At 40.7% G+C, this 21,920-nt stretch overlaps 9 protein-coding genes across 15 annotated transcripts; 5 read left to right on the top strand and 4 right to left on the bottom strand.

Moving 5' to 3' along the window:
- The first annotated feature begins 34 nt into the window (after positions 1-34).
- On the top strand, positions 35-1,059 carry LOC108612659 (protein G12). The gene has a single exon (XM_018005611.2). It carries the CDS (start codon positions 179-181, stop codon positions 956-958), a length of 780 nt encoding a protein of 259 aa, XP_017861100.2. The 5' UTR covers positions 35-178; the 3' UTR covers positions 959-1,059.
- A 348-nt stretch (positions 1,060-1,407) lies between these two features.
- Positions 1,408-3,739, bottom strand: LOC108614468 (uncharacterized). Its single transcript, XM_018008609.2, has 3 exons — positions 3,602-3,739; positions 1,788-1,974; positions 1,408-1,721 (listed from the first exon to the last, which is right to left on the bottom strand). The coding sequence occupies exons 2-3, from the start codon at positions 1,962-1,964 to the stop codon at positions 1,548-1,550; spliced, it is 351 nt and encodes a 116-aa protein (XP_017864098.1). The 5' UTR covers positions 1,965-1,974; positions 3,602-3,739; the 3' UTR covers positions 1,408-1,547.
- LOC108614464 (tRNA (guanine(37)-N(1))-methyltransferase) lies at positions 2,002-3,732 on the bottom strand. The gene is made up of 2 exons (XM_018008602.2): positions 3,602-3,732; positions 2,002-3,539 (listed from the first exon to the last, which is right to left on the bottom strand). Exon 2 carries the CDS (start codon positions 3,458-3,460, stop codon positions 2,045-2,047), a length of 1,416 nt encoding a protein of 471 aa, XP_017864091.1. The 5' UTR covers positions 3,461-3,539; positions 3,602-3,732; the 3' UTR covers positions 2,002-2,044.
- Tsen54 (tRNA splicing endonuclease subunit 54) lies at positions 3,734-5,345 on the top strand. The gene is made up of 4 exons (XM_018008603.2): positions 3,734-3,789; positions 3,840-3,955; positions 4,021-4,208; positions 4,274-5,345. The coding sequence occupies exons 1-4, from the start codon at positions 3,734-3,736 to the stop codon at positions 5,084-5,086; spliced, it is 1,173 nt and encodes a 390-aa protein (XP_017864092.1). The 3' UTR covers positions 5,087-5,345.
- Positions 5,158-6,324, top strand: LOC108614467 (adenylate kinase 1-like). 2 transcript variants are annotated; one of them, XM_089467191.1, is made up of 5 exons: positions 5,158-5,298; positions 5,353-5,472; positions 5,525-5,667; positions 5,727-6,055; positions 6,115-6,324. In XM_089467191.1, exons 1-4 carry the CDS (start codon positions 5,296-5,298, stop codon positions 6,025-6,027), a joined length of 567 nt encoding a protein of 188 aa, XP_089323317.1. In that variant the 5' UTR covers positions 5,158-5,295; the 3' UTR covers positions 6,028-6,055; positions 6,115-6,324. The 2 variants fall into 2 exon arrangements, with proteins under 2 accessions (XP_089323317.1, XP_017864096.1); XM_018008607.2 differs by lacking the exon at positions 6,115-6,324 and having other exon boundaries at positions 5,727-6,101.
- On the top strand, positions 6,240-11,106 carry LOC108614466 (Adenylate kinase 1). 3 transcript variants are annotated; one of them, XM_018008605.2, is made up of 5 exons: positions 6,240-6,484; positions 9,709-9,792; positions 10,096-10,218; positions 10,294-10,671; positions 10,748-11,106. In XM_018008605.2, exons 1-5 carry the CDS (start codon positions 6,482-6,484, stop codon positions 10,844-10,846), a joined length of 687 nt encoding a protein of 228 aa, XP_017864094.1. In that variant the 5' UTR covers positions 6,240-6,481; the 3' UTR covers positions 10,847-11,106. The 3 variants fall into 3 exon arrangements, with proteins under 3 accessions (XP_017864094.1, XP_017864095.1, XP_017864093.1); XM_018008604.2 differs by lacking the exon at positions 6,240-6,484 and adding an exon at positions 9,572-9,622; XM_018008606.2 differs by lacking the exon at positions 9,709-9,792 and having other exon boundaries at positions 6,241-6,484.
- Positions 8,988-15,391, bottom strand: LOC108614719 (brachyurin). 4 transcript variants are annotated; one of them, XM_089467186.1, is made up of 3 exons: positions 12,123-15,391; positions 10,021-12,064; positions 8,988-9,899 (listed from the first exon to the last, which is right to left on the bottom strand). In XM_089467186.1, the coding sequence occupies exon 1, from the start codon at positions 14,059-14,061 to the stop codon at positions 13,126-13,128; it is 936 nt and encodes a 311-aa protein (XP_089323312.1). In that variant the 5' UTR covers positions 14,062-15,391; the 3' UTR covers positions 8,988-9,899; positions 10,021-12,064; positions 12,123-13,125. The 4 variants fall into 4 exon arrangements, with proteins under 4 accessions (XP_089323312.1, XP_089323311.1, XP_089323313.1 ...); XM_089467185.1 differs by having other exon boundaries at positions 8,988-12,064; XM_089467187.1 differs by having other exon boundaries at positions 8,988-12,059.
- Positions 15,392-18,156: 2,765 nt separating this feature from the next.
- On the top strand, positions 18,157-19,648 carry thoc6 (THO complex subunit 6). The gene is made up of 2 exons (XM_018006755.2): positions 18,157-18,495; positions 18,550-19,648. The coding sequence occupies exons 1-2, from the start codon at positions 18,383-18,385 to the stop codon at positions 19,490-19,492; spliced, it is 1,056 nt and encodes a 351-aa protein (XP_017862244.1). The 5' UTR covers positions 18,157-18,382; the 3' UTR covers positions 19,493-19,648.
- On the bottom strand, positions 19,563-21,906 carry ZC3H3 (Zinc finger CCCH domain-containing protein 3). The gene is made up of 4 exons (XM_018006754.2): positions 21,018-21,906; positions 20,418-20,954; positions 20,162-20,357; positions 19,563-20,106 (listed from the first exon to the last, which is right to left on the bottom strand). The coding sequence occupies exons 1-4, from the start codon at positions 21,734-21,736 to the stop codon at positions 19,708-19,710; spliced, it is 1,851 nt and encodes a 616-aa protein (XP_017862243.1). The 5' UTR covers positions 21,737-21,906; the 3' UTR covers positions 19,563-19,707.
- Positions 21,907-21,920: the final 14 nt, after the last annotated feature.

Raw genomic sequence — 21,920 nt, 5'->3', positions numbered from 1 at the left:
CTAGTCAAGTTCCGGTGAGACGTCAGCGCCATATCCAACTATAAACAGATCGAATCGGATGACTTTCCTTATCGTTCGGTATGTCAACAGCAGTAGCAGCCGGTGCTGCGACAAATTTCATGGAATATTCTTTGGGCTTATCTGATCTATGTAAATATATATTTGGCATAAAAGAGGGATGCTGAATTGGCCAGAAGCACATTCCATCCTCTATATTCCCAACATGTCTGCCACATACGCTTGGATTTTTGTGCTCTGCTTGGGCTTTGCTCTGGGCAACGCTGCTATAATACAAGGTCAGGAGGCTGCGGTCGGACCACCGCCAAATCTGGCCCAGGATCTAACGGATATCTATGGCCAAATACAGTTTAAGCCCATGCAGAAGCTGTTTGTGCGCTACCTGCTGAACGATGGACAGTTCCAGGCTTTCGTGCGCATCTTGAACAGCAATGCGGGCTTCACGGCCTACTGGCGCCTGCTCGCCCAGCCGGAGGTGCTGCTGTTCCGGCAGTGGGTGGATCAACAGCTGTTGGCTTCCTCGGGCAAGTTCGAGCTGGAACCAGTGGAAGTGTGCACCTCACTGCTGAATCGCTATCCGTACCTATCGGGCACCGTCTTCGGCTGGCAGGGATTCCTCAATGAGCTGGAGATGTATTTCCCACTTTATGCCATCAACGCCCAAGTGCAGCTTAAGGTGCAGCAAGGCGGCATCTTTGCGCAGTTCTATCAGCGTTTGAGCGCCCTGAAGGTCGTCTACGAGCGTTGGCTGGCCACGCCCAGCACCCAGACGGTGTTTAACCAGCTCCAAGCAGAGGGCATTGACACTGTCCAGCTGGACGCGATTGTGCGGGATCTATTTGGCTGGCAGGTAACCAATACAACAGCCGCAACACTCACACCCACGCCAACTGTTCCAGATGGTGCTGTGATGATGCCTGGAGCTCCACTAGTCCTTTAATGCCTAGTATAGGGCGTAATCCCTGCTCGGGTCGAGCTTGGCTAAATATGGTGTATGGTTTACTTATTTATATATAAATATATATGCGCAAATATTTATCAGTTGAATCTTTTATTTATCTAAATTGGTTGCCAACGAAAATATTTTAAATAATAATTCTCTAATAGATAGAAATGAGTGAAAAGTTTGTTGGAGTGACTGAAAGTTCAATAAGAAAAGAAAAGTAAACGGATAGACTAAGTTAAGCTTCTTATCAGTCCAATTAGAGAGATTTACACATCAATTCAAGAGCATTTTACAGTAGCTATAATTGTAGATTAAATACAATCGAATTTTATCTAGGTGCTATAAAAACGGCTTCTATAAAAATTGCAATGCTAACTTGACTTGCTAGGATTCATATGAGACAAAATATCCAATACGTTTTCTCAATATAAATTCGAACTCAATTATAGAACATGCAGCTGAACAGTCTGAACGAACAGTTTTATATATATTTATATATATATATATATGTACATAGATATATGTGTAAAATCTTTTGAACTAACATTATCAACAAATCGCATTGATTGACTTGAATGCTATTTTAGAACTTTAGCTTGCCCAGCGTATCGGAGACTTTGCTGGCATTGCCTGCGGGTTTCTTTTTGTTTTTGATGGGCGTGGCAGCCGGTTTGGGCTTCTTAACGACCATATCCTTGTGGAGCACCTTCAGTGTTTCGTCCACCTTCTCCTGCTTGGCCTTTACAGTCTCCTTGAGCTGAGAAAATTGAGGTAGTTTAATGTCTGGGAATCATGGTAGATCTGGATGATTCGCTTGGCTCACCTGCTTGAGCTTGCCCTTCACTTCCTTGGGCTTCTTTTTGCCCTTGTTGTTGGCCACCTTGAAGACGTTTTTGGCCTTCTTGGATTTATTTAAAGCAGGCTTGGCGTTTGCTTTGCCAGCAGCTGCACTTCCGCCCGCTCCCGCTCCCTTCTTGGCATTGGCCTTGTTGCGACCCATGACGACGTGGCTGTAAATACAACAGAAGAGACACGAATTCATTTTTTATAGAAACTTCATAAACTTTATTTTTAGCTTAGTCAAACACATTTAACTTTAGTGGCAGCAACAGCCTGCTCCTCCTCTGTTTCCCCTGTGGAACAGGGGCGCTTGCCCAGCAGCTGCTTGGGCGTGGTTAAGAGCGTTCGGGTTAGCCTAAAGGAAACTCTATACATGTCCTTGTTGGGCGCTACATTCCGAACAAAGCTTATCCCCTGCAGCTCGTCACCCAGTGCTGCGCCTAGATTACTTTCCACCAGCTGCTGCACCAGCGCCTTGGTATTCTCTCCCTTGGCAAAGGAATAGACATGTACTAGTGGATAGCGGGGTTCCTCTGGCAGCTCCTCCGGCGTATATAAGCCACGAAATGCGTCCAGGAATTCCACAGCCATTGCTGGTAGATTCATGGTTATATGAATGTTATAAGGCTCAGCTGCAGCTGATGTGCGCCAACGCTCTAGCAAATCCTCCCGCAAGTCCTTTAGGATAAACTCTCGGCCATCCTTATTAAACATTTTGATATGTGTCAAGCACTTGTTGCGCTTGGCATTGTGCTGCAGCCACTGATAGCTGACGGGATTGAGGTCATTGGCCAGCACCTTGCAACGCTTCTTGGCCGCCGGCACACTGAAGGGACCAACGCCAGCGAACACGTCGTAGAGCACATCATTAGGCTTTAGTATGTTAACAATCCTCTCGTGCTCAGTTGACAGACGTGGATTCCAATAGACCTTCGAGAAGTCAAATTCAAAGGGCACGCCGTTCTCTTTGGTCTCCACCTGGTAGTCTGGCTCACCGCAAATCAGCTCCAGCTGAAAATTGCGATAGGTATTGTCAATGGAGGCCGCCTTGTTGACCACGGTGCGACAATTGGGCAGCTTATCGCGCAGCACCTCGCCGATGAGCTGTTTGTAAGGAAGCAGGTGATCACGCAGATTTAAGTGGACTATATGGCCAATGCGCGAGAAGGAGGAGAGTCCCTCCTCGTTCTCTGGCAGCACACTCTTCAATATCTCATTGGCGCTCCAGTTCTCGTAGGTTAACTCGAGATCTGCATGGCTGAAATTCTCTTGCGTCACCTGCTGCTGCTCCAGCTCGGCGGTGGGTAGTGACTCCCAATTCTTAACAGGTATTGGATGCAATAGTATTTCACGTTGATTCTCCACAGCCCGTACTGGGTGCAGATGCTCCATTTTGAGTAGCAGCTTCTTTACCAACGGGATCACACGCTGCACCTGAGATTCAGGCACTCGTAGTCGGGGGATTTGCACATGTTTTTGAAACTCCGCGCGCTGCAGCTCACGCATGCCACGTACTGAGGCAGGTGGCGACAGCAATGTGCTCTCCATGTTGCGGTAATAGTGGCGTAAACGTTTGCTTACTAACAGCAAATTTACGATTTTGGTAAGGGGTGGGGGCCTGGTGACCGCGGAAAACATTAACAAAAAAACGTGCATGCAATCAATGCAGTCTCTTAGAATTGGTTTTACACGTTTTAAAATTGTTATGGCAGTCAGCACCAATTAACCAATATAGCTTTAGTAAACACAAATAAACATTCAGTTTATGTAAAAAGCACAATTATCTTCGGAAATTACCTTATTTCTCAAATATTATAAAGCCAGCGAAAAGAAATGAACTGGATGTTCGCTCCACCACGAACTCGTTCCACATTTACTTTTGCAATTGGTCTGGCAGCGCCGCAACAACAGCTGTTTGTGGCTACGAAAATGAGCGGCGCGCAAGAAAACACAATTGAAATTTATCCTAAAACTCAATATTTAACGTGAGTACTGAATGAAATATAAAAGAACTACATAATAAAAATGTCTATAGTGCTTCAGAACTTGTAGCACAACGGCATCCTGAAGTTGAATCACCAAGAAACGGGCTTAAGCGCACCAGCTTTGAAGGCAGTGCAGAGGAAAATGAGGAGTTAAAAAATACCTATGGTGAATTTGGTTTTTAGTTTAGTATATAAAATGAATAAAATAAACATTTGGTTTTGTTATTACAGCAAATTTGCGCCTGCAATTATCTGCTAGACGTATTGAGCGCCAGGCAGGTCGCGCTATAGCCATATGGAGCGACGATCAACAGGCTGCTGAAGTCGTGCGTAAAGATGGAAAGTTTGAGAGCTTTGGCTACAGTCAACAAGGGAAACTCTATTTGGAATATTACGAGGCTTTATTTCTGCTGGAACTAGTGTGTATACTCTTTTCATATTATATGATAATATTTGCTAAACATATTGTCTATTTTCACAACAGAATCGCCTTCAATTAGAGTACTGTGGATTGATTGTATCCATCGAGCAGGCCTACGTCTTGCTGCTTGGTGAGGAGGCTAGTGAAAAGTATAACAATTATTTTGTCTACTCGGCTTTGACACGCGCCGGTTATATAGTTGTCAGGCATCAGGAAGGGTATCGAACAGCCTCCAGCGACGTGGTCACAAAAGATGACTGCATTTGGGCTCTGTTGGATGCTTCTCTAAGTAATAAGCCTGTTCCCCTGCACATCAAAGTCTCCCAATTTTACAACGCTACGTTCGAGCGAATGGTGCAGCTCAAGCAGCAAATAAAAAATCAATGCTCAGAAGCAAGCACAGACGAGATCAGCATAAATAATGAGCCTAACGCCTTCAAGTTTGACACACGTAAGCGCAGAGCGCAGTCAGAGCCAGAAGAAGAGCTAGCTAGCAAAAGGGCAAGCACGACAGGGAGAAGCCTTATAGATGCACTAAAAGATGAGGCAAGCTACAGGAAATTTCAACAAACTTTCGAAAAATTGGACATAGTACGGCTGCAAAGCGAGGACTACCACTGCGATGTAGACTCAACAATCCGCACCTTTAAGATCACCTTTGATTTGCATCTTCATAACGACGGTTTCCGGCGAAGTGCACCGAAGACACCCACCTTCAGCGTGATTATTCTACAGCACGACGAACCATTTCCCACCCACATCGAGATGCTCCACTGCCAACGGCAGCAGATGCGAGCAGAAGAGCGAGCACCGCTGCTCGTCATATCCGTAAGCGAATCGAAACACATACAAGCGTTTCTTTATTATATCAGTTAATAACTACTCCGGTAGATGTATTTTGTATAACCATATAGAAAATAATAATTGCTATTTTATATGCGTGTCCATAAAAAGCTCTTTAATTATTTGGTTGACTTGCGTAGCTAAAAACTATTCAATCAAAAAATTGTCATCATTGTCTAGGCATTTTTAAAATTGTTAAAATTGTTTATATAAAATACGGAAATTATTTATTTTTTTTAAATATGGTAGAGTTTTTATTAAGCTGTAATTAGACCACTAATTAATATTTGAATACACAGAATGTGCCAATTGTTTGGGTTATGGGTGGACCCAGCAGCGGTAAGACTACGCTCGCTCAAAGTATAGTGGAGAAGTACGGATATAAGCACGTGGATATCAATGCTATTATAGACCATGAGGCAAGTGCTAAAAGCAATCGATAATCTGTACTTAACATAGAATCTGTCGCAGATTGAGACCGACACGCCTAAGGGTAAACAATTCGCTGAGGTAGTCAATAATGGTCAATTGGTGCCGTTAGCTGAGGTCATGCCGTTAGTGGAACAGGAACTAATGAGTAATAAATCGGGACTTCGAGGCTTTGTAATAGATGGGTAACTATGCAGTAGGCAGCGTAGACAGTTGTCCTATACAGCCTGCGAGAATTCCACAGTTATCCTACAAACCAAGCCGATGCCGCTGTTTTGGAGCAGCAGGTTGGCACTCCAGATTTGGTAATTGCTCTGAGTGTGGGGCAGGAGACGATAGACACGCGCCGATCCTCACTGAATGCACGAACTAGCATTACGGCCCAGGCATATATGAAAAATGTGAAGCCAGTGCTGGATCAGTATGCCGCCAAGACGATGCAGATCGATGGCGATCGCGATGCTAATGCTGTCTTTGAGGATGTGAAGCCCAACATGGAGATAATCAACAAAAATCATGGCCCAAAAATCTCAATTGGCCGTTAAGTGATGTAGAAATTATAGCGCTGACAAAGTAATCAAAAATTATAGTTTGAAATTAAAAAGTTAAGTATAACAGATTTTTTTTGTTAGTTTTCATATACATACATACATATGTATATGTATGCACCATAGTGCGCGATAAGCAGAACTAAAAAAAACTAAAAGCTCGTATAGCAAAGCTGCATGGCATTAGCTTGTCGAAACCGTTAGCGAAAGCTTTGCGCTCAGTCGCTCCCGACACACGCTGCATTAAGGGTGGAAATTCGACATAACGGAAAAGACGCGACCAAGCGAATCAAGTTGAAGCAATAGCAAAACAAAATCTGTGCGAATTAGCAACAACAACACGCCGAAGCAGCGCGACTCTTTAACGAAAAGCATTTCACGATTTATTTTATTAACAACAACAAAAGCACAAGGCTCACAGCAGCGTCGCATATACCTCATATACATCGTCATGGTAAGTCGGTGTGTGTGCGTGCGAGTGTGTGTGTGTGTGTGTACTAGTTTACTTCTCTAAAAACAATTTATGGCTTTCCCAATTGTGTGCGATTTGCGATACCAGAAGCAAAACAAATGCAGGCGAATTGTTGTTAGAGAGATTAGTGCAGTGCAATCCTCGGCTCGATTGACCTTCGCACCTTCCACTCAAAGCTCTGACTGCATTCCCACACACTTGACCTTGTGCTCACATACACATGCACGTACAGTGTACCAATTGCAAACAAACATTTGCAAGCAAATCAACTTTCCTATGCACCGACTTTTTTCCCGTTTTGCTTGGGCTTGCGCGTCAGCTGTTTGGCTATAAATAACAGAGCCGAACACAACAAAACAGATGAATACCGGTAACCAGAGTGCCTGTGAAATTCCCACAACAACAACTGTACAAGAAACAGCCGTAAAAACAAACAAGAAGAAAACAGTTAGGCAAAGAAGGAACCGAAGTCTGAATACTCTTGCGGCTAGAGCGAGATAGACAGAGGTTGTTATTATAGCAGAATGTGATATTAAAATAATTGTATATAAATGTGTATGATATAAAAATTTAGACGTATGGCAAGGTGAAATGTTATATTCAAATCATTTTTTTTATCAAATATAGTATATAGAGGAACTATATTTATAAACTATTAGGTCTGCGCGATCTATATAATGATGCGATCGATGTGACGCACCTATGAAAAGTTTTAGCATGATTATAGCTTGAAATCTGACAGACTGAGGATAGACATTCCAATATGAGCTCGATTGATACAGCTGAATAGCATATACAGACATATATACATAACATTATTAATAACAAAATCAAACGATCGCCACTGTCGGTTAGGGCATTCAAATAACTGAGCCACAAATTAACGTATCAAATGACAATAAAAGAAGAAGAAGCAGCAGAAGAAACAAAACACAATTTCACATTCCAAGCCAAGTCAAGTTTCATGACGTCAAAGTCAAAAAATTTGCATAAATCGCACGACAGGTGAAGCTGGTCCCAGGAATTTCTGGCTGGGCTTGATTCATTAGCGAGCGCTTTGCCTCGAAATGTGTTTATTGAAGAACTACCATTGAAATAGTCGAGTCAACCGGGCTTTTATGAGTCGATCGATGGCGACTCCATGCCGGACTCTTGGCATTAGTAGTTTGATAGCAAAGCTGGCTTTGATTTTAAATATTGTTTAAGCATCGGCGACGACACAAAGTCGCGACGCATGGAATTTTTGCAAGCAAAACAAAAACAAACTTAGTGGAGCCATAATAAAAATTCCTTCAGTTCCGTTTGGGAGCTATAAAAAAAGTAAAAGGTTAAATAGTTGAGAACCTGAACAACTGTTTCATCAAAAATTTACAATGCATCGCGTGCCAAAGAAAACGTTCGATATATCCTTGCAAATGTCATTCATAGGTCACTGAACCAAATCCAAATCGGAATCTGAACGAGTTACGTAAATGCCGTGCCATTGAAAAATCATCATTATCATCATCATTATGATTTTCCCACACCTAGCTGAAAAAAGAAATATGTGAAATGATGTGAAAGACGTGAAAAGAACTCGTGCGAGCTTAAGAGAGCGAGGTCCAAATTTATGCGCCGCAAAATACAAAAGTTGAAATATTTTTATTTATGAGGAAAACAACCTGCACATTATCAACTAGAGCAAGAAGAACTTGAAATTCATTCATATTGTTGTTTTCATTTCTATATATATTATATATAAAATTTGGTTAAATTCTAAAAGAAATTCGTTCAAAAGGTGCGACAATGCGGAACAGCCGAAGCAATAACCAAGGGGAGGTTATTCTATATTATATGTGATATATACAGAAAACAGAGCAGTAGCAATTATATATATAAATATGTATACCGGCTATACACCCACATAAAACTACATAAACAGCGGCAGCAGTAAAACTTAATTATATTTGTTTATCAATTTTGATTTGTTTGGTTTAATCTGAACAATAAACGGATATATAAAACAAGTGCTATATAAAGTCGATGAGTTATACGCTCTATGGGGCGCTAATTGAACCGTTAACTAGGTGGTATACATACATATATACATACATAAATATAATAGATCCAAACTCGCACAGCATCCAACAATCTCAAACCCTCTCACTCTTACTCAATTATACAGTTATGTGCGTTCAAGATCAATGTCAATTTGTAAACACACGCAATATACATAATATATATATTCTATATATATGTACAACTATAATATATATATAGAGAGAGAGAATAATTGTATATATAGCGCATATTGAAGGCTGTACTAATTGTGTATATTTCAAAGTTGGCGTCAAACAATTTTGTTTGATTATGCTCGCTCAACGAGCAGACTGGGGTATATCGGTTTTGTAAACTTAGGGAGATTTTATTTTTAAATATAACTACATATATCCATATTGAATGAAGTGTTTTGTATTCTCTTTCTAGATAAAGCTCTTTAAATATCTTTATAATAAATTTAGCGAGTATTATGCAGTTGTTTGCGGTTGGCCATTGGCGCTTTGCCAATATAATTAATAACTATATTTTAACAATAGCTCTGACTTAATAACACTCAAGTAGATGCAATATATATTCTGTTTGCACCATATAATAAATGAGATCAGTTTTATCACTAGCCATATAACACACAAACATTTGTTCCACATGTCCACTCTATATGGTTAGTGATTTTATCGACTTCCATATAATTTATTATGTAGTTTAAATAGTATACATTGCATTTGCTTTATACATTGCCATCATAGTTATTTAGTATTGATTTATGGGCCATAGTCAGCTAGATTTACAAAGTAAAACATATTAAGTTAAAATTTTAAAAATAAATTAAAAAAAAGTCGTTTGTATTTAGAATTTTTGTACTAAATTCATAATCGATGCATTTGTTTAAATAATAGATAAGTAAAACAAAAAATAAATGTAATAATCAAAATTTTCAATAGACTCCCACTATATTCAGTTTAGGTTTAGCTTTCTATAACTTTCTCAAATTAGATTTTCCTAATCAAAATTTCCTTATATATTTAAAAATATCGTAATTGCAAAATGAAAGTTGTAAGATTCCAATTTGTCATTGGCAACGTAAGAGAATAAATAGAATAATAAATGCATTTGATTACGTATACGCAACATGTGCCCCTTTTCTTACATTACCTATTCGTGTGTAGTTGTTTATGTGTCACCAAATGGCCATGAAGAAGGAGGCCCAAGACAAACAGAAAGCGGAGCAACGCCGTAAGGCCCAATCCGTCGTAAGTAGCCCCACAACATATAGACGCCAATTATATATGTATATTACGATATCTATATTGATGTATATCGCATGCGATGTGGCGGCTGATCAAAAAGAGATTAAAAACTAAAATAAAAAATAAAAAAAAAACAAAAAAAGAGAACCAATTCTAAATCAAAGATAATGTTCTTGAAACTCTGCTCGAATTAACTCGACTAAGGCTTTCGTCCGACCAGTGTACACTAACCTGGCTAATTGCAATTGCTCGCCGTTGGCTCTTTGTGTCCTACTAATCAATCCCGCTTTTGCTGCTCTCTTACAGTCTGATATACCCATCATTTGGATTCTGGGCGGCCCCGGCTGCGGCAAGGGCACCCAATGCGCCAAGATCGTGGAGAAATACGGTTTCACACACTTGAGCAGCGGCGATTTGCTCAGGGATGAGGTGAGTTGAGACAGCCTGGAACAGCCTGGGATTGCTATGCTAATAACTCTCTCTTCTCTCAACTTGCTCTGCCAGGTCGCCTCTGGCTCCGACAAGGGACGCGAGCTGCAGGAGCTGATGGTCAGTGGCGCTTTGGTGCCCAATGCGGAGGTCCTTTCGCTGCTAAATGCAGCCATTACCCGGGCCAAGGGCGCCTCGAAGGGCTTCTTGATCGATGGCTATCCGCGCGAGAAGAATCAGGGCATTGAATTCGAGGCACAAATCGCGCCCGCCGATCTGGCCATCTACTTCGACTGCTCGGAGGAAACGATGCTCAAGCGCATCCTGGCACGCGCCGCCGCTGCCACAGTGAAGCGCGCCGACGACAACGAGGCGACCATCCGCTCCCGCTTGCAGACCTTCAAGCGCAACACGAGCGACATCCTCGCACTCTATGAGGAGAAGACGCTGACGGTAAGCAGATCACCCTCTGACTGTATATACATACATACATACATACATTCCCTCTATATATTCTGTTCCGCTGCAGATCAATGCTGAGCGCGATGTGGAGGACATTTTCATGGAGGTCGTCGAGGCCATTGACTGTGTGCTGCAGAAGAAGGAGCGAGAGTCCAAAATTTGTTAACCCAGTGCACAAGAACAACTTTTCTAGCACAAGAATTTGCACCAATGAAAGCTACGCACCAGAATATATTTATATACACAGATATACATATATGTATATATATCGATTTGTGACCTGCTTATGCCAGGCGAAGAGCTTTAGCCGCTTTAAACTATGATAAATACCAAAAGCAAACCAAAAGCAATCCAAATTCTAAGTACTTTACACAATAAAAATTATATGTAAAAAAAAAAATTAAATAAAAAATAATTGAAAACAAATTTGAAAGTATTTCTCATTTAACTCAACTCTTATTAAACAATTGAATTTTTTATTATCATTAATTAATAAAATGCAAATGTGTTTTGTTTCTTTTCTTTTTAAGTTCGAATCACGTTTTTACTAATTAGCTAGTTATATGTAAGTTTTAATAGAGAACTCAAGGGCACACTCGATATACATATGCATCTGTAGTAGAAAACATCACAATTCAATTACCTTGACTTGTGAACAGTTCTCCACGTGCTACTTGGCAAACATCAAGAAAATAACCTGTTTTTTAATAACTGAAACTAAAACTAAAACTAGAGTTATATCATTTATAAATGTGGAGTTGCACCTGTTCAAGTTGAGCTCTTAAAGGATATGACACAAATGACTAATCAGCTCGAGTTAAGCTGGCAGCAGATTGACATCAATTGATAAATCAATGAGTACGTCATCTCCAAAATAAATCCCGATACAGTTCTAGCATGGAATTCGATTGGCATAATTTATGACAGCGCACATAAATAAATTCATATATAAACAAAACTGAAAGTCCGTTTGAGTTTGTTATTCTCGGCCAGCGGAATGGAATGGAATCATCATCATCCGGCTGTTTTATCACGGAACTGCGTCATCTCTGCGTTGAAGTGGGCACAACTGGAGTGGACTTTGAAGTTCTGGCTGATGATCTTTCAATGAACAACTCGACTGTCAAGTGCTAGGCAAATAAACGAACTCTATGTAAAACAGTGTGTGTCAAACGCCACATAAAAATAAAACATTATGTAAAGCTCGCGCGATTTAAACAGTTAGCTGGAGAAATTATCGTATCGGCAACGTAAAAGCTTATTTTCTTCTTATCTCTAGCGATCGCTGATCTTGCGGGAATTCCGTTTGCTTCAAATCACCATGACGAAAATAAACAAGCAAGAGTTTGCTGCTTGGGTATACCTGACTTCAATATACGCTAAGCTTAGTTGATATGAATTTGATTAGTATTCTTCTTACTTTCACTGCGACTGCGACATACCATAATCAGTAACGTTATTGTGATGTTCACCGAGCCCTGCTACACGTCTGCTCTGCAACAAATTAAGAACTCAACTAAGGGACCACAGCTGCAGGCTTGCACTTTTATAGCTGATCAAACGCCACTCAAATGCCTGTTGCAATTTCGTATGCTCAACAGAAAGCTCTCACTTTTATAACTGATGTCGTTCAAGCGCCCTTTGCTTATTTGGTTCTTATGCTCATCTACAAGCTCTCACTTTTATAGCAGACGAAATCCCTGTTATGCTCACTAACACGCTCGTCGTTTTAAAGCTGATACAAAGTTACTCAAGCAGGCTCGTCGTTTTATAGCGGTCTTTGTTTCGCTCTTTTATAGCTAAAGAGGCTCGCCATTTTATAGCTGCTAAAATGTCACTCAAGCACGCTCTGTTAAGTTAGTTCTGCTCTATTGGAAGTTAGTGAGCATATTTGGAGTAATTGGAGTGAAGAGAACAGAATGCATTGAATATGTATTTGCTCAGTATTTGCATAGAGTAATTCATTGAGCTGATTCGACATTTAAACTGAGTAATAGGAATTGAGAGAGAAGAAAGCTGCCTACATAATTTAATTTAGTCTTTATGAGAAATGTGTCTCTTCTGTGTGTTACATTATATTGCACAAAACCAATATACCCTCATCGACGTTAAGCAGGTAAAAGTAATACAAAAATGGGATTTTTTTTTCTTTTTTTTGTTATTGTTGTTTAAAATGTTTTCAACCTTTTTTATTTTTATAGCAACTTTTGGTTTGTTGCTTTCTTTTTGTAGAGGGAAGTTCGCGCTGATCGCAGATTGACGACTTTTGACTTATAATTAGAATAAATAATAGATATTTAAATAGTTATATACTAAAACAAATTCATGCCACAATTTGGAAATTAGCTAAGTGAGAATTGGAGTATTTACAAAATATCACACGTTCTATAAAGCTAGACGATTCAGTCAAAGTTCTGCTCTTCACTGGCCACAGGGCACAGAGCTCTAGACGAGATTGTCATCCCGATAGATGTGATGCTGTTGCTGTGAATGCTGCTGCTGCTTCTGCTGCTGTTGCTGTTGCTGCTGCTTCTGCTGCTGTTGCTGTTGCTGCTGCTTCTGCTGCTGATGTTTGTGACTGCCAATTTTGCTCTCAATCCAGTCCAGGTAGTAGGTGACCCGTGTGAAGCCGCCGGGCACGGTGGTTCGCTCGCAGCCGCCGCCAGCCTCGCCGTCAGCTGGGCCAAAGCTCGTGATGCCCACCAGCGTGTGGGTGCCCTTGAGAACCAGTGGGCCACCCGAGTCGCCGGTGCAGACTGTCTCATCCTTCAATCCTTTCGCACAGAGCACTCCCGAGGTGACGACGTCGTACTCCTCGGCGCACTCCGCATTGGAGATCACCTTCAGCTCGGTGTACTGCATGGCATCCGAGTTGGTCATCTCGACTATGGCACCCCAGCCGCTGGCCACCACGCTCCTGCCCGTGAACTGATCCGCATGCTGTCTGCTGGGCAGAGCAGCGGGTCGAATGCGTGATGTGAATACCACATCCTGTGGCAGCTTGACCAGGGCTATGTCATTGGCCGCCGTCTCCGGATTGAAGCGCTCATGGACGATAAACTTATTCGTGCGCAGCACGAGGCCATTCAGCTGCTCGGTGGCCTCTACGCTGCGGGTGCCCAGGTACACGTCGAAGTGGGTGACGCCCATGGTGCAGTGGCCGGCCGTGAGGACCCAGCGATTGTCCAGCAGAGTGCCGCCGCAGAGGATGCGCTTGCGCCACAGCTGCTTGCCGATGAGCATCACTTGGTAGGGAAACTTTTCGATGTTGCCGAACTTGGCCTGGCCAATGGCATAGCCGGAGCTGCTGTCCAGCTGGCACATGATAAACAGGCCGACAATCAGCGCACTCACACTCAATGTTTCTTTGCTCAATTCCATTTTACTGTTGTCTCACTTTGTTGTTATTTGTTGCTTTTGTTGTTGTTGTTTTCTGTTCTTTTTATTGTCACTAGCACGCGTCGTATACGTAATATGATTCACGATTTGCTTCTGCACGCTTCCAACGTTCGTCTCAGTTTGAATTCATTCTGACGATGTCGTGATATTTTATATGTGATATTAGAAGACAACAACAACAGCAAAATCAGCTTGTTTTTTTCGCCTTTTTGTGTTTTTGCTTTTTGTTATTTTGTTTTTGCCGGTTAACTGTCTGAGCCGCTCTTTGCGCCGCTGACTGATCAGATCACAGCTGAAATCTGTGCTCTCATCTCTGCTCTCTCTCGCACTCTCTCTTTCGCTTGCTTGTATAATCATGATGACGTTGTCCTCTACAAAGCGGTAGCTGCTTGTTATAACAACAAACAAGTTGTCTGAATATTGTTTTTATTATTTTTTTTTTTAATTCGTCATATCAGAGAAGAGCTCTTATCTCTTAGCCCTAGGTTCAAGTATTTTCCTGTTTGAATCAAATCCCAACGGGGGTTTGCCTAAAGACATGCGTAAGCTTCCAGGAAAATATACATGTAAAGAAGACAGAGATAGAGAGTGAGTAAGGAAGAGCAAGAGAGGAAGAGAGAGAGCTAGAGGCTAGACAACGAAACAGGTCTTACAGCTGTTGCCAGCCTAACCACAGCATTTCGTGACAAATTTGGCTTTAATTATGCGAAATTCGGAATTCTTTAACAAAGATTTTATATACAGAAATATGACAGTTGGGTTTGTTTTTGTTTTGAATACGCGTCTCTCTCTCTCCCTCTCTATTTTTTTCTTTCTTTCTGCTGTTGCGCATTTTTTTTTTCTTGATAAAAAAACCATGGGGACTCCGTTTAATATTATTAATTTTCGCTCAGTTTTTTTTATTAATATTAATTTACGTCTCAGGCTGAGTCGAAGTTAATTTCGTTTGCAACTTTCATACGAATTTAAGCGGAATTCGAAGATGAATCAATATTTGGTTTTATAAACAAATAAATACGTATGTAAATTAAGTTCTAGTTTTTTCTTATTTTTGTGTTTTGTGTTTTCTGTGATTTTTGAGTTTTCCAGTTTGTTGCTTAGCTGCGCAGATTGATAAAAATAAATAAATAAATATATAACAACAAAAAGAAACAATAAAGACTAAATGCAATAATTAAACTGAAATGGAAGTTAATTAATTTGGCGCCGACTTGGAATGTTGTTAATGAAAGGCGTCGACGTCTATCGCATTAATAAAATGTACTAAATAAACAAATAATATATATAAAATAAATAAACAAATGCGATACAAAAATGTAACTGGCATTTTCGTATGTACGAAAAGCCCCTTCAATTAATTCACACCTCAACTAAACAGGTGAGAGAGAGCGAAAACCCAACTAGTACTGTATAAGTGGGAAATTTAAAAATACATATTTTAAAATTATTATCTTATATATATTTAAGATTATCAATACATAGTTGAGAGCACCTTGTCCGTAGTTTTCACATTTTAATTCTAAATAGTTCCCGTCAATATATGTATTTAAATATTTACATATTAACATCGGTGCCTACTTAGAAAAGTTTATAGCTAATAATAAAAACGTTCCCATTAAGCTTTAACAGTTTGCTTCATGCATGCACACACTCATGCTAGCAAAGGAGCTATTCTAATTGGAATTCTATAAAAAATATCCAGTTGCAATTGTATTTAATAGGAGTCTATTCTAATTGAAATTCTATACAAAATATCCAGTTGCAATTGTATTTAAGATGTATTTATTTAGTTTTTTTTTTTTATTATGTGTGAGAATATAAAACAAGCTTTACAGGCTATCTGCGCGTCGAGCACTTCCCACATGAGCACTCTGAATTGTTTTATTTTATTAAATTTGCATAAAATTGTTTGACGATGCGAGCATTAATAAATATTCAAAGTAAATACTAAGAAACAAATTAGAAAATATGCAAAATACTCTTGATCTAGCTCTGGCTCTAGCCTAGAATCCAGTATTTAACATTTCACTTCCCGTTCTTTAGAAACAGCCGCCAATTTGTTTTATTGGCACATCATAAAAGTTTAAGCACATATATACATATCTCCTAATATATATCTTTTGATTCGGAGACATTATTCATTTTCGGCGCATTAAACTGGTTGATCGAGCTGCAATAAAAAAATATTTACATTCAGATCTTAACGAATTAAACCAATTTAAATGCCTTAACTGAAGCAAAATTCCACAGACAGAAGCCAAAAAGATTTATTCGAAATGTCGCTTTTAAATTGTATGTAAATATATGCAAATCTCTTACCAGGGAAACACCCAGCAGAAATTTGTTTACAGTTTCTTTTTTATTTGATTATTATGTATTTATTGCTGTACTTTTGTTGTTGTCAACGGTCGATGGCTGGCGCCTTACATGTTGTTTACCTTGCCGGAGAAAGCAGTTGGCCTTGACAGCCAACATTTTTTGGAAATACCAAAACATGGCTTAGAAAAGGTAGATGCACCCGAAAATTCCTGGCTCCCAACTCTCTCAGACTAAGCGCAGAACTCTAATGGCATTGAAGGTGTATTCACCCCGTGGCTTCGATTGCAATTAATTTGCCAGCCAGCCACGCCCACAACAAATGAGCAGAACAAATCGAATGTTGACGTCAGCCCAAAGCCACTGATTTAATATTTGATATAAGCTAACTAATTAAAGAAATGAAATGCGAAATGAATATGTACAAATGTGAATGCGTATAACCAGTAGTCAGCAGTGATAGCAATTTAGCTCAGCGCTGTTCAATGCTCGATGTTCGTTCGCTTAAATGCTTTCTAGAAGAAACAAAAGACAAGCAACAAATTAGAATGCTTAAACTCAAACTAGATCCGGTTGGATTAGTTTCAGTTCATGCTCGAAACTAACGATTCTAAACAAAACAACAACAAAATAGAGAGAAAAAAAGTAGAGAAAGAAGAAAGAAAGAGCAACAAACAAGGCGAAAGAAATCTAAACAGCTTGGGAATTCCCATAACACAAAACCATATTATTAATAAAAAAAAAAAAAAGAAAAGTAAAATACTGGGCCACTAGCCAATAACAAACTCCCATGACGATCCGCTTTACAAACAGATTATTGACTTTATCATTAGTCAAAGCTGATCGGGCCTCAAGGCAAAGAAATTGATTGGCGCCAGACGGCTGCATTTTTTTTTTTTTTGCTTCGCTCTTTTTTGTTTAGCGTCTGGTATTTCCCAAGACGTGCGAATTCGCTTCTCTTTTTTTTTTTAAGAAAGTCGTTAAAACAAATAATTTTAATTAATTTGCCAGACGATTTCAATTTTGATTTAAGTTCTCGAGTAAATTTGATTTAAATGCGTAAAAACTTGTTTATTATTATTATTTTTTTTTTTAATTCTAGAAAACCGCATTTACGCTTGAATAACGCACAAATTTTATATACTTTACTTTACGCCTTTTGTGGAATGTTTTGTGTAAGCTTTTTGTTCTCGTTTATTTGATTTTTGTGACGACGTCGGCAATTTGGCGCCACTTAAATTGACATCGATAATTAATTATTAAGCGCAATGAATATGTAAATTCAAATTTGCATTTAAATTAGAGCTGTCAAAATACTAGAGTCGTCAGCCGACTTTAGATGAAAACAACAACACAATTAGTGGGCTCTAAAACCAAAAATTGGGCGATTAAATTATACAGATTGTAAACAAAACCAGATGAGGAAAATTCTGAACAATCAAATTAAAATAAAAGACATGAGCGTTCATTAAATCATTAGCAAAAACGTCTTGCCTTGTCTTGTTTACAAATCAATACTTATAATGTAAAATAAAGAAACTTCCTCCAGCAGTGGCTACAACGTCATCAGCAGCAGCTCACCTTTGCTCAGGTTTCGAATGTCACTGAACTTCGCTTAAAACAAAAACGCATTTTTTCGGAAACTGGATTTTAAAATTTATGGTAAAAAAAAAAAATAATAATATAAAAAGATCATACTGTAAATGCAAAAATTGTCAACATATCCTGTCCATTTAATATTTATTGGTTGTCAAGTGCAATGACATGCAAGAAGCACTTATTGTTATTAAACTTAAAATATTCATTTAAATTGACTACCAAAATTTTTTCCAAGGCTGCCACCTTGTTGATATTATCAACATATCGATTGGCAAAACCATGCTAGCTCGATAGCTAGCTCGATAGTTTACGGGTGTATTCGATTATTAGGAACAGCCGGCGTAAACAACGCGTTTTGGATTGGATTGCTAGGAATATATCAACAAAAATGAAGGAAACAGATTTAAAACGTGCATATAACAATGTTTTGGCTCAAGCTATATCAACGTCACAGAAGTTCCTGTTTGCTGGCAACCTGTTTGGCGACATTTTTGTTCTAAGGTAAATTGTTTGAGATCAAAGCATTTTTCTGTGACTAAAGAAATTTGTTTGCAGTTTAAATGAATTGAATAAAACAAATGAAGAGCCGCCGAAAAAGCTGAAGGTATTTCCACAGGGTTGCGATGTGGACATCAACTGTCTTGCCTTTCATCGCGATTTTCTAATCGTTGGCGCCATTGGACTCATTTATGGAATCCAGTGGAATGAGGAAGAGGAAACATTGAGCACAGAACGTGCCTGGGAGATCAAAATACCCATGCAAGTGGATGCAGTAGAGGTGCCAGATGTCAACTCTTTTTGGCTATGCACTGAAACGGATTCCTTGTATGCTGGCTGCGGCGACGGCGTCGTCTATAAAATCGATCTGGAAGACGGACGAATTCAGCGCGAATATCGCGGACACACGGACTATGTGCACTGCGTTGTCGGCCACCCGGATGGCCGGATCTACTCGAGTGGTGAGGACGGCACTGTGCATTTCTGGTCGGACAAACAAAAGGAGCCAACCGCAATTTTAGAGCCGCACAAGAATGCGCAACTACTGCGTCCAGATTGGGGCAAATGGATTGGCGCTGTGTCCGTCAATAATGACTGGCTGGTCTGTGGTGGTGGTCCACGTCCAGCCATCTGGCATTTGCGCTCAATGGAATGCACACGCACATTTGATTACCCTGGTCGCGTCCATGTCTGTGAGTTTGTAGATGACTCAGTGCTCATTGGTGGAGAGCACAATCACGTGCAGTTCTATACGCTCAATGGAGCGTTGCAGGCCAACATTCCTGTGGAGCACACAGCCAGCTATTCGGCCGTGTGGCAAACGAATCCCTTCAACTTCATGTCCATTGCCGGGTTCAGCAACAAGTTGCACATACTGAAGGACTTTCGCTTTCTGGACAGTAAAATTGAAATGTACGGCAATGTGCAGGGCGACGAGGTGGAGAACGAAGAGCAAGATGATAATGATGACGACGATGATGGCGAGGACGATTCGTTTTAGCTAAATACCTTGAACATCTCTCTAAGTGTATAAATATATTTTTGTGACTGATAAATGCCACATTCAAATGTTTTCTTTTGAATATAGCGTGAACTTTATTGGATTTGTTTTTGAACCTATGAACTAAGGAAATTAAAACTTATGCCAACTACTTAATTATATACTTAAAAGAATTAATTTGTACCTGAAACAGTTGTCCAAGGCCGTCATCTGGTTCACTGCTCGCTGCCACCCAAGGGTATAAATGCGGGCAGTTGGCCCAGTTTCGGCCTTTGACGCAATCCACTGCTGCTGAGCGAGGCTTCTTCATCCAATTCAGCCTCAACTTCCTGCTCATCATCCTTCTGCTGACTGTCTGCCTCTACCTGAAACTTATCATTTTCGCAAACAAAATAGCGTGAGCTACCGGGCAGTTCCTCTACGGCAGCCTCAGCAATAGCTGGAACGGATTGTACTTTAGATTTGGGTTTAGGTTTAGTTTTGGATTTAGGTGTAGATCGCACTGCAGATAATTTTGTTTGCTGTTTCATTTGCTTGCAGTAGATGCAGTTGGTCAGCTCGCACTTGCCGCGACGCGCATATTCCGGACAGACAAATTCATGTCGCATATTGCACTTGAAAATTGAGAGGAGTTAATAAGAATCGATTGGAAAATGGAGCAAAACTTACATCAGCGGCACGCGCGCAATAGCCACGCAGAAAGTCAATGCATATCTCGGCCTTACGGCTCAGTTTCTTATGCAGATATGGACAATCCTCGCGCACACAGACGCCCCGTAAGAAGTAACGACACACAGGCATCTTCTCCAGCGTCACGTTATGTGAGAGCAGGCACTCCTTCTTGGTGCACTCACCTCGCAGAAAGCTGCAAGAAAACCATGAGCAGGAGTTCAAGTCCACGTCTAGAGAGCTAATTTTTTCTTACCTTGGACAGATGGCAACCTGTCGCTTGTCGTGCAGTCGTCGACACTTGCCTCGACTGTGAGCCGCACACTTGCCCAGTCTTTGGTAGATAGCACATGGCACATTTGTCTTCACAAGCGAGCGATTCAGCACCTGAAGACTACGCTGCTTGGCAGTCATCAAATGGGCACGGGACACATGATTTGTGGTGCGTATGAAAACATTTTGTGCCTTCGGCGAGGAGACATAAGTCAAGCCACCAATGTCGATGCGCCGACGCAAGCTTTTATTAACGATCAATGGCGAGCTGTGAGCAGGCACACGGGTCAATCGGCAGCCAGAGGGATCCAGGACGAATTTGGTGCCACGCACAAACAACGTGCGACCAATCGAGCCATTTGCCTTCTGCTGCTGAGCTGGCACAGACTTTTTCGCTGAGGCATTAGTATCCAGTTTGGTCAGCTTATTCTTGGCTGTCTTCTTGTACATGACGCCATGTATGCTCACCATGCTTAGCGATTTGTTTACGCTGGGTTTGAGAATGCTTGATTTCTTTAAGCTGCGGTAGAGTTGGTTAGCAGAACTATTTCAGGAGACTGATGAAGCTATGTTAGAGACTTACCTCAATTTTTTGCCAGCGATTGCATCATTAGTGCGTCTCAATGCGTAGCGAGCCACAAATTCTTTAGTTCTACGTTTCTTCACCAAGGGCGTGCTGCTGTGTGCGGTTAGGGATATGGCGCGCACTAGCTTGTATTTGGTTCGCTTGGCGGCAGTTACAACTGTAGTTGTGGGCTTGGCAGTTGTAGCCACAGCTGGTTTTACTATGAGTGCACTTTGTCTAACGAGCTTTCGCTTGGTTATGCTAACTAGAGGAGGTTGTACACATCGCTGAATGGGTGGGGCTGCTTGCTGCTTGCGTACCAGGCAGGTGCTTGCTTTGCTTATGATTTTCGCGGGAGGAGGCGGCGTCAATGCAGCAGCAACAGTTTGCTGCTGATAATACGTAACATGCTGTTGTTGTTGTTGTTGTTGTTGTAGCATCTGTTGCTGCTGTTGTTGTTGTTTTAGCATCTGTTGCTGCTGATGCTGTTGTTGTATTTGTTGCTGATGCAGTTGTTCTTGTTGAAGCTGTTGCATTTGCTGTAACTGATATTCACGCTGCCGCTGCAGAAAATACGGATTTATATGTATGGCTGGTCGTTCCCATGCTTCAAGCGCATGACTCTGTCGGCCTTGAGGCTGCAGCGCACTCGTCACTTGACTATGAAAATTCGGATTTATATACACTTTTCGTCCCACGGGTGGAATGTTCTCTTCGGCACTTATGTGTGGCAGCATATTAGGGTGTTTTTGTTATCACAATTTGTTAGCAAGTTCTATTTTTGTTTTTAAGATGACTTTAATTGCGTGGCTGAGTGTAATTATGTTTTTGTATTATCTTTTCATCAACTTTTGTCATCGCAGCTACGTAACTATCGCTACGCCTCGATTACAGCTACGTACTTGTGTGAATGGCTAAAAT

Source organism: Drosophila arizonae, chromosome 4 (genome assembly GCF_054131065.1).
Source record: "Drosophila arizonae isolate 15081-1271.41 chromosome 4, UAZ_ARI_1.0, whole genome shotgun sequence".
Classification (NCBI taxonomy): domain Eukaryota; kingdom Metazoa; phylum Arthropoda; class Insecta; order Diptera; family Drosophilidae; genus Drosophila; species Drosophila arizonae.
This window is presented reverse-complemented; position numbering and strand designations above follow the sequence as displayed.

Coding starts and splice junctions, on each gene's coding strand:
- LOC108612659 (XM_018005611.2), top strand. CDS start 179: ATGCTGAATTGGCCAGAAGCACATTCCATCCTCTATATTCCCAACATG.
- LOC108614468 (XM_018008609.2), bottom strand. CDS start 1,964: ATGGGTCGCAACAAGGCCAATGCCAAGAAGGGAGCGGGAGCGGGCGGA. Junction 1,722..1,787: donor TGAAGGGCAAGCTCAAGCAG/GTGAGCCAAGCG, acceptor CAATTTTCTCAG/CTCAAGGAGACTGTAAAGGC.
- LOC108614464 (XM_018008602.2), bottom strand. CDS start 3,460: ATGCACGTTTTTTTGTTAATGTTTTCCGCGGTCACCAGGCCCCCACCC.
- Tsen54 (XM_018008603.2), top strand. CDS start 3,734: ATGAGCGGCGCGCAAGAAAACACAATTGAAATTTATCCTAAAACTCAA. Junction 3,790..3,839: donor CCTAAAACTCAATATTTAAC/GTGAGTACTGAA, acceptor AAATGTCTATAG/TGCTTCAGAACTTGTAGCAC. Junction 3,956..4,020: donor GGAGTTAAAAAATACCTATG/GTGAATTTGGTT, acceptor TTGTTATTACAG/CAAATTTGCGCCTGCAATTA.
- LOC108614467 (XM_089467191.1), top strand. Junction 5,473..5,524: donor ATGCTATTATAGACCATGAG/GCAAGTGCTAAA, acceptor AATCTGTCGCAG/ATTGAGACCGACACGCCTAA. Junction 5,668..5,726: donor CGAGGCTTTGTAATAGATGG/GTAACTATGCAG, acceptor AGAATTCCACAG/TTATCCTACAAACCAAGCCG.
- LOC108614466 (XM_018008604.2), top strand. CDS start 9,587: ATGAAAGTTGTAAGATTCCAATTTGTCATTGGCAAC. Junction 9,623..9,708: donor TCCAATTTGTCATTGGCAAC/GTAAGAGAATAA, acceptor ATTCGTGTGTAG/TTGTTTATGTGTCACCAAAT. Junction 10,672..10,747: donor ATGAGGAGAAGACGCTGACG/GTAAGCAGATCA, acceptor GTTCCGCTGCAG/ATCAATGCTGAGCGCGATGT.
- LOC108614719 (XM_089467185.1), bottom strand. CDS start 14,061: ATGGAATTGAGCAAAGAAACATTGAGTGTGAGTGCGCTGATTGTCGGC.
- thoc6 (XM_018006755.2), top strand. CDS start 18,383: ATGAAGGAAACAGATTTAAAACGTGCATATAACAATGTTTTGGCTCAA. Junction 18,496..18,549: donor GGCGACATTTTTGTTCTAAG/GTAAATTGTTTG, acceptor ATTTGTTTGCAG/TTTAAATGAATTGAATAAAA.
- ZC3H3 (XM_018006754.2), bottom strand. CDS start 21,736: ATGCTGCCACACATAAGTGCCGAAGAGAACATTCCACCCGTGGGACGA. Junction 20,955..21,017: donor ATCGCTGGCAAAAAATTGAG/GTAAGTCTCTAA, acceptor ACTCTACCGCAG/CTTAAAGAAATCAAGCATTC. Junction 20,358..20,417: donor CAGGTTGCCATCTGTCCAAG/GTAAGAAAAAAT, acceptor GTTTTCTTGCAG/CTTTCTGCGAGGTGAGTGCA.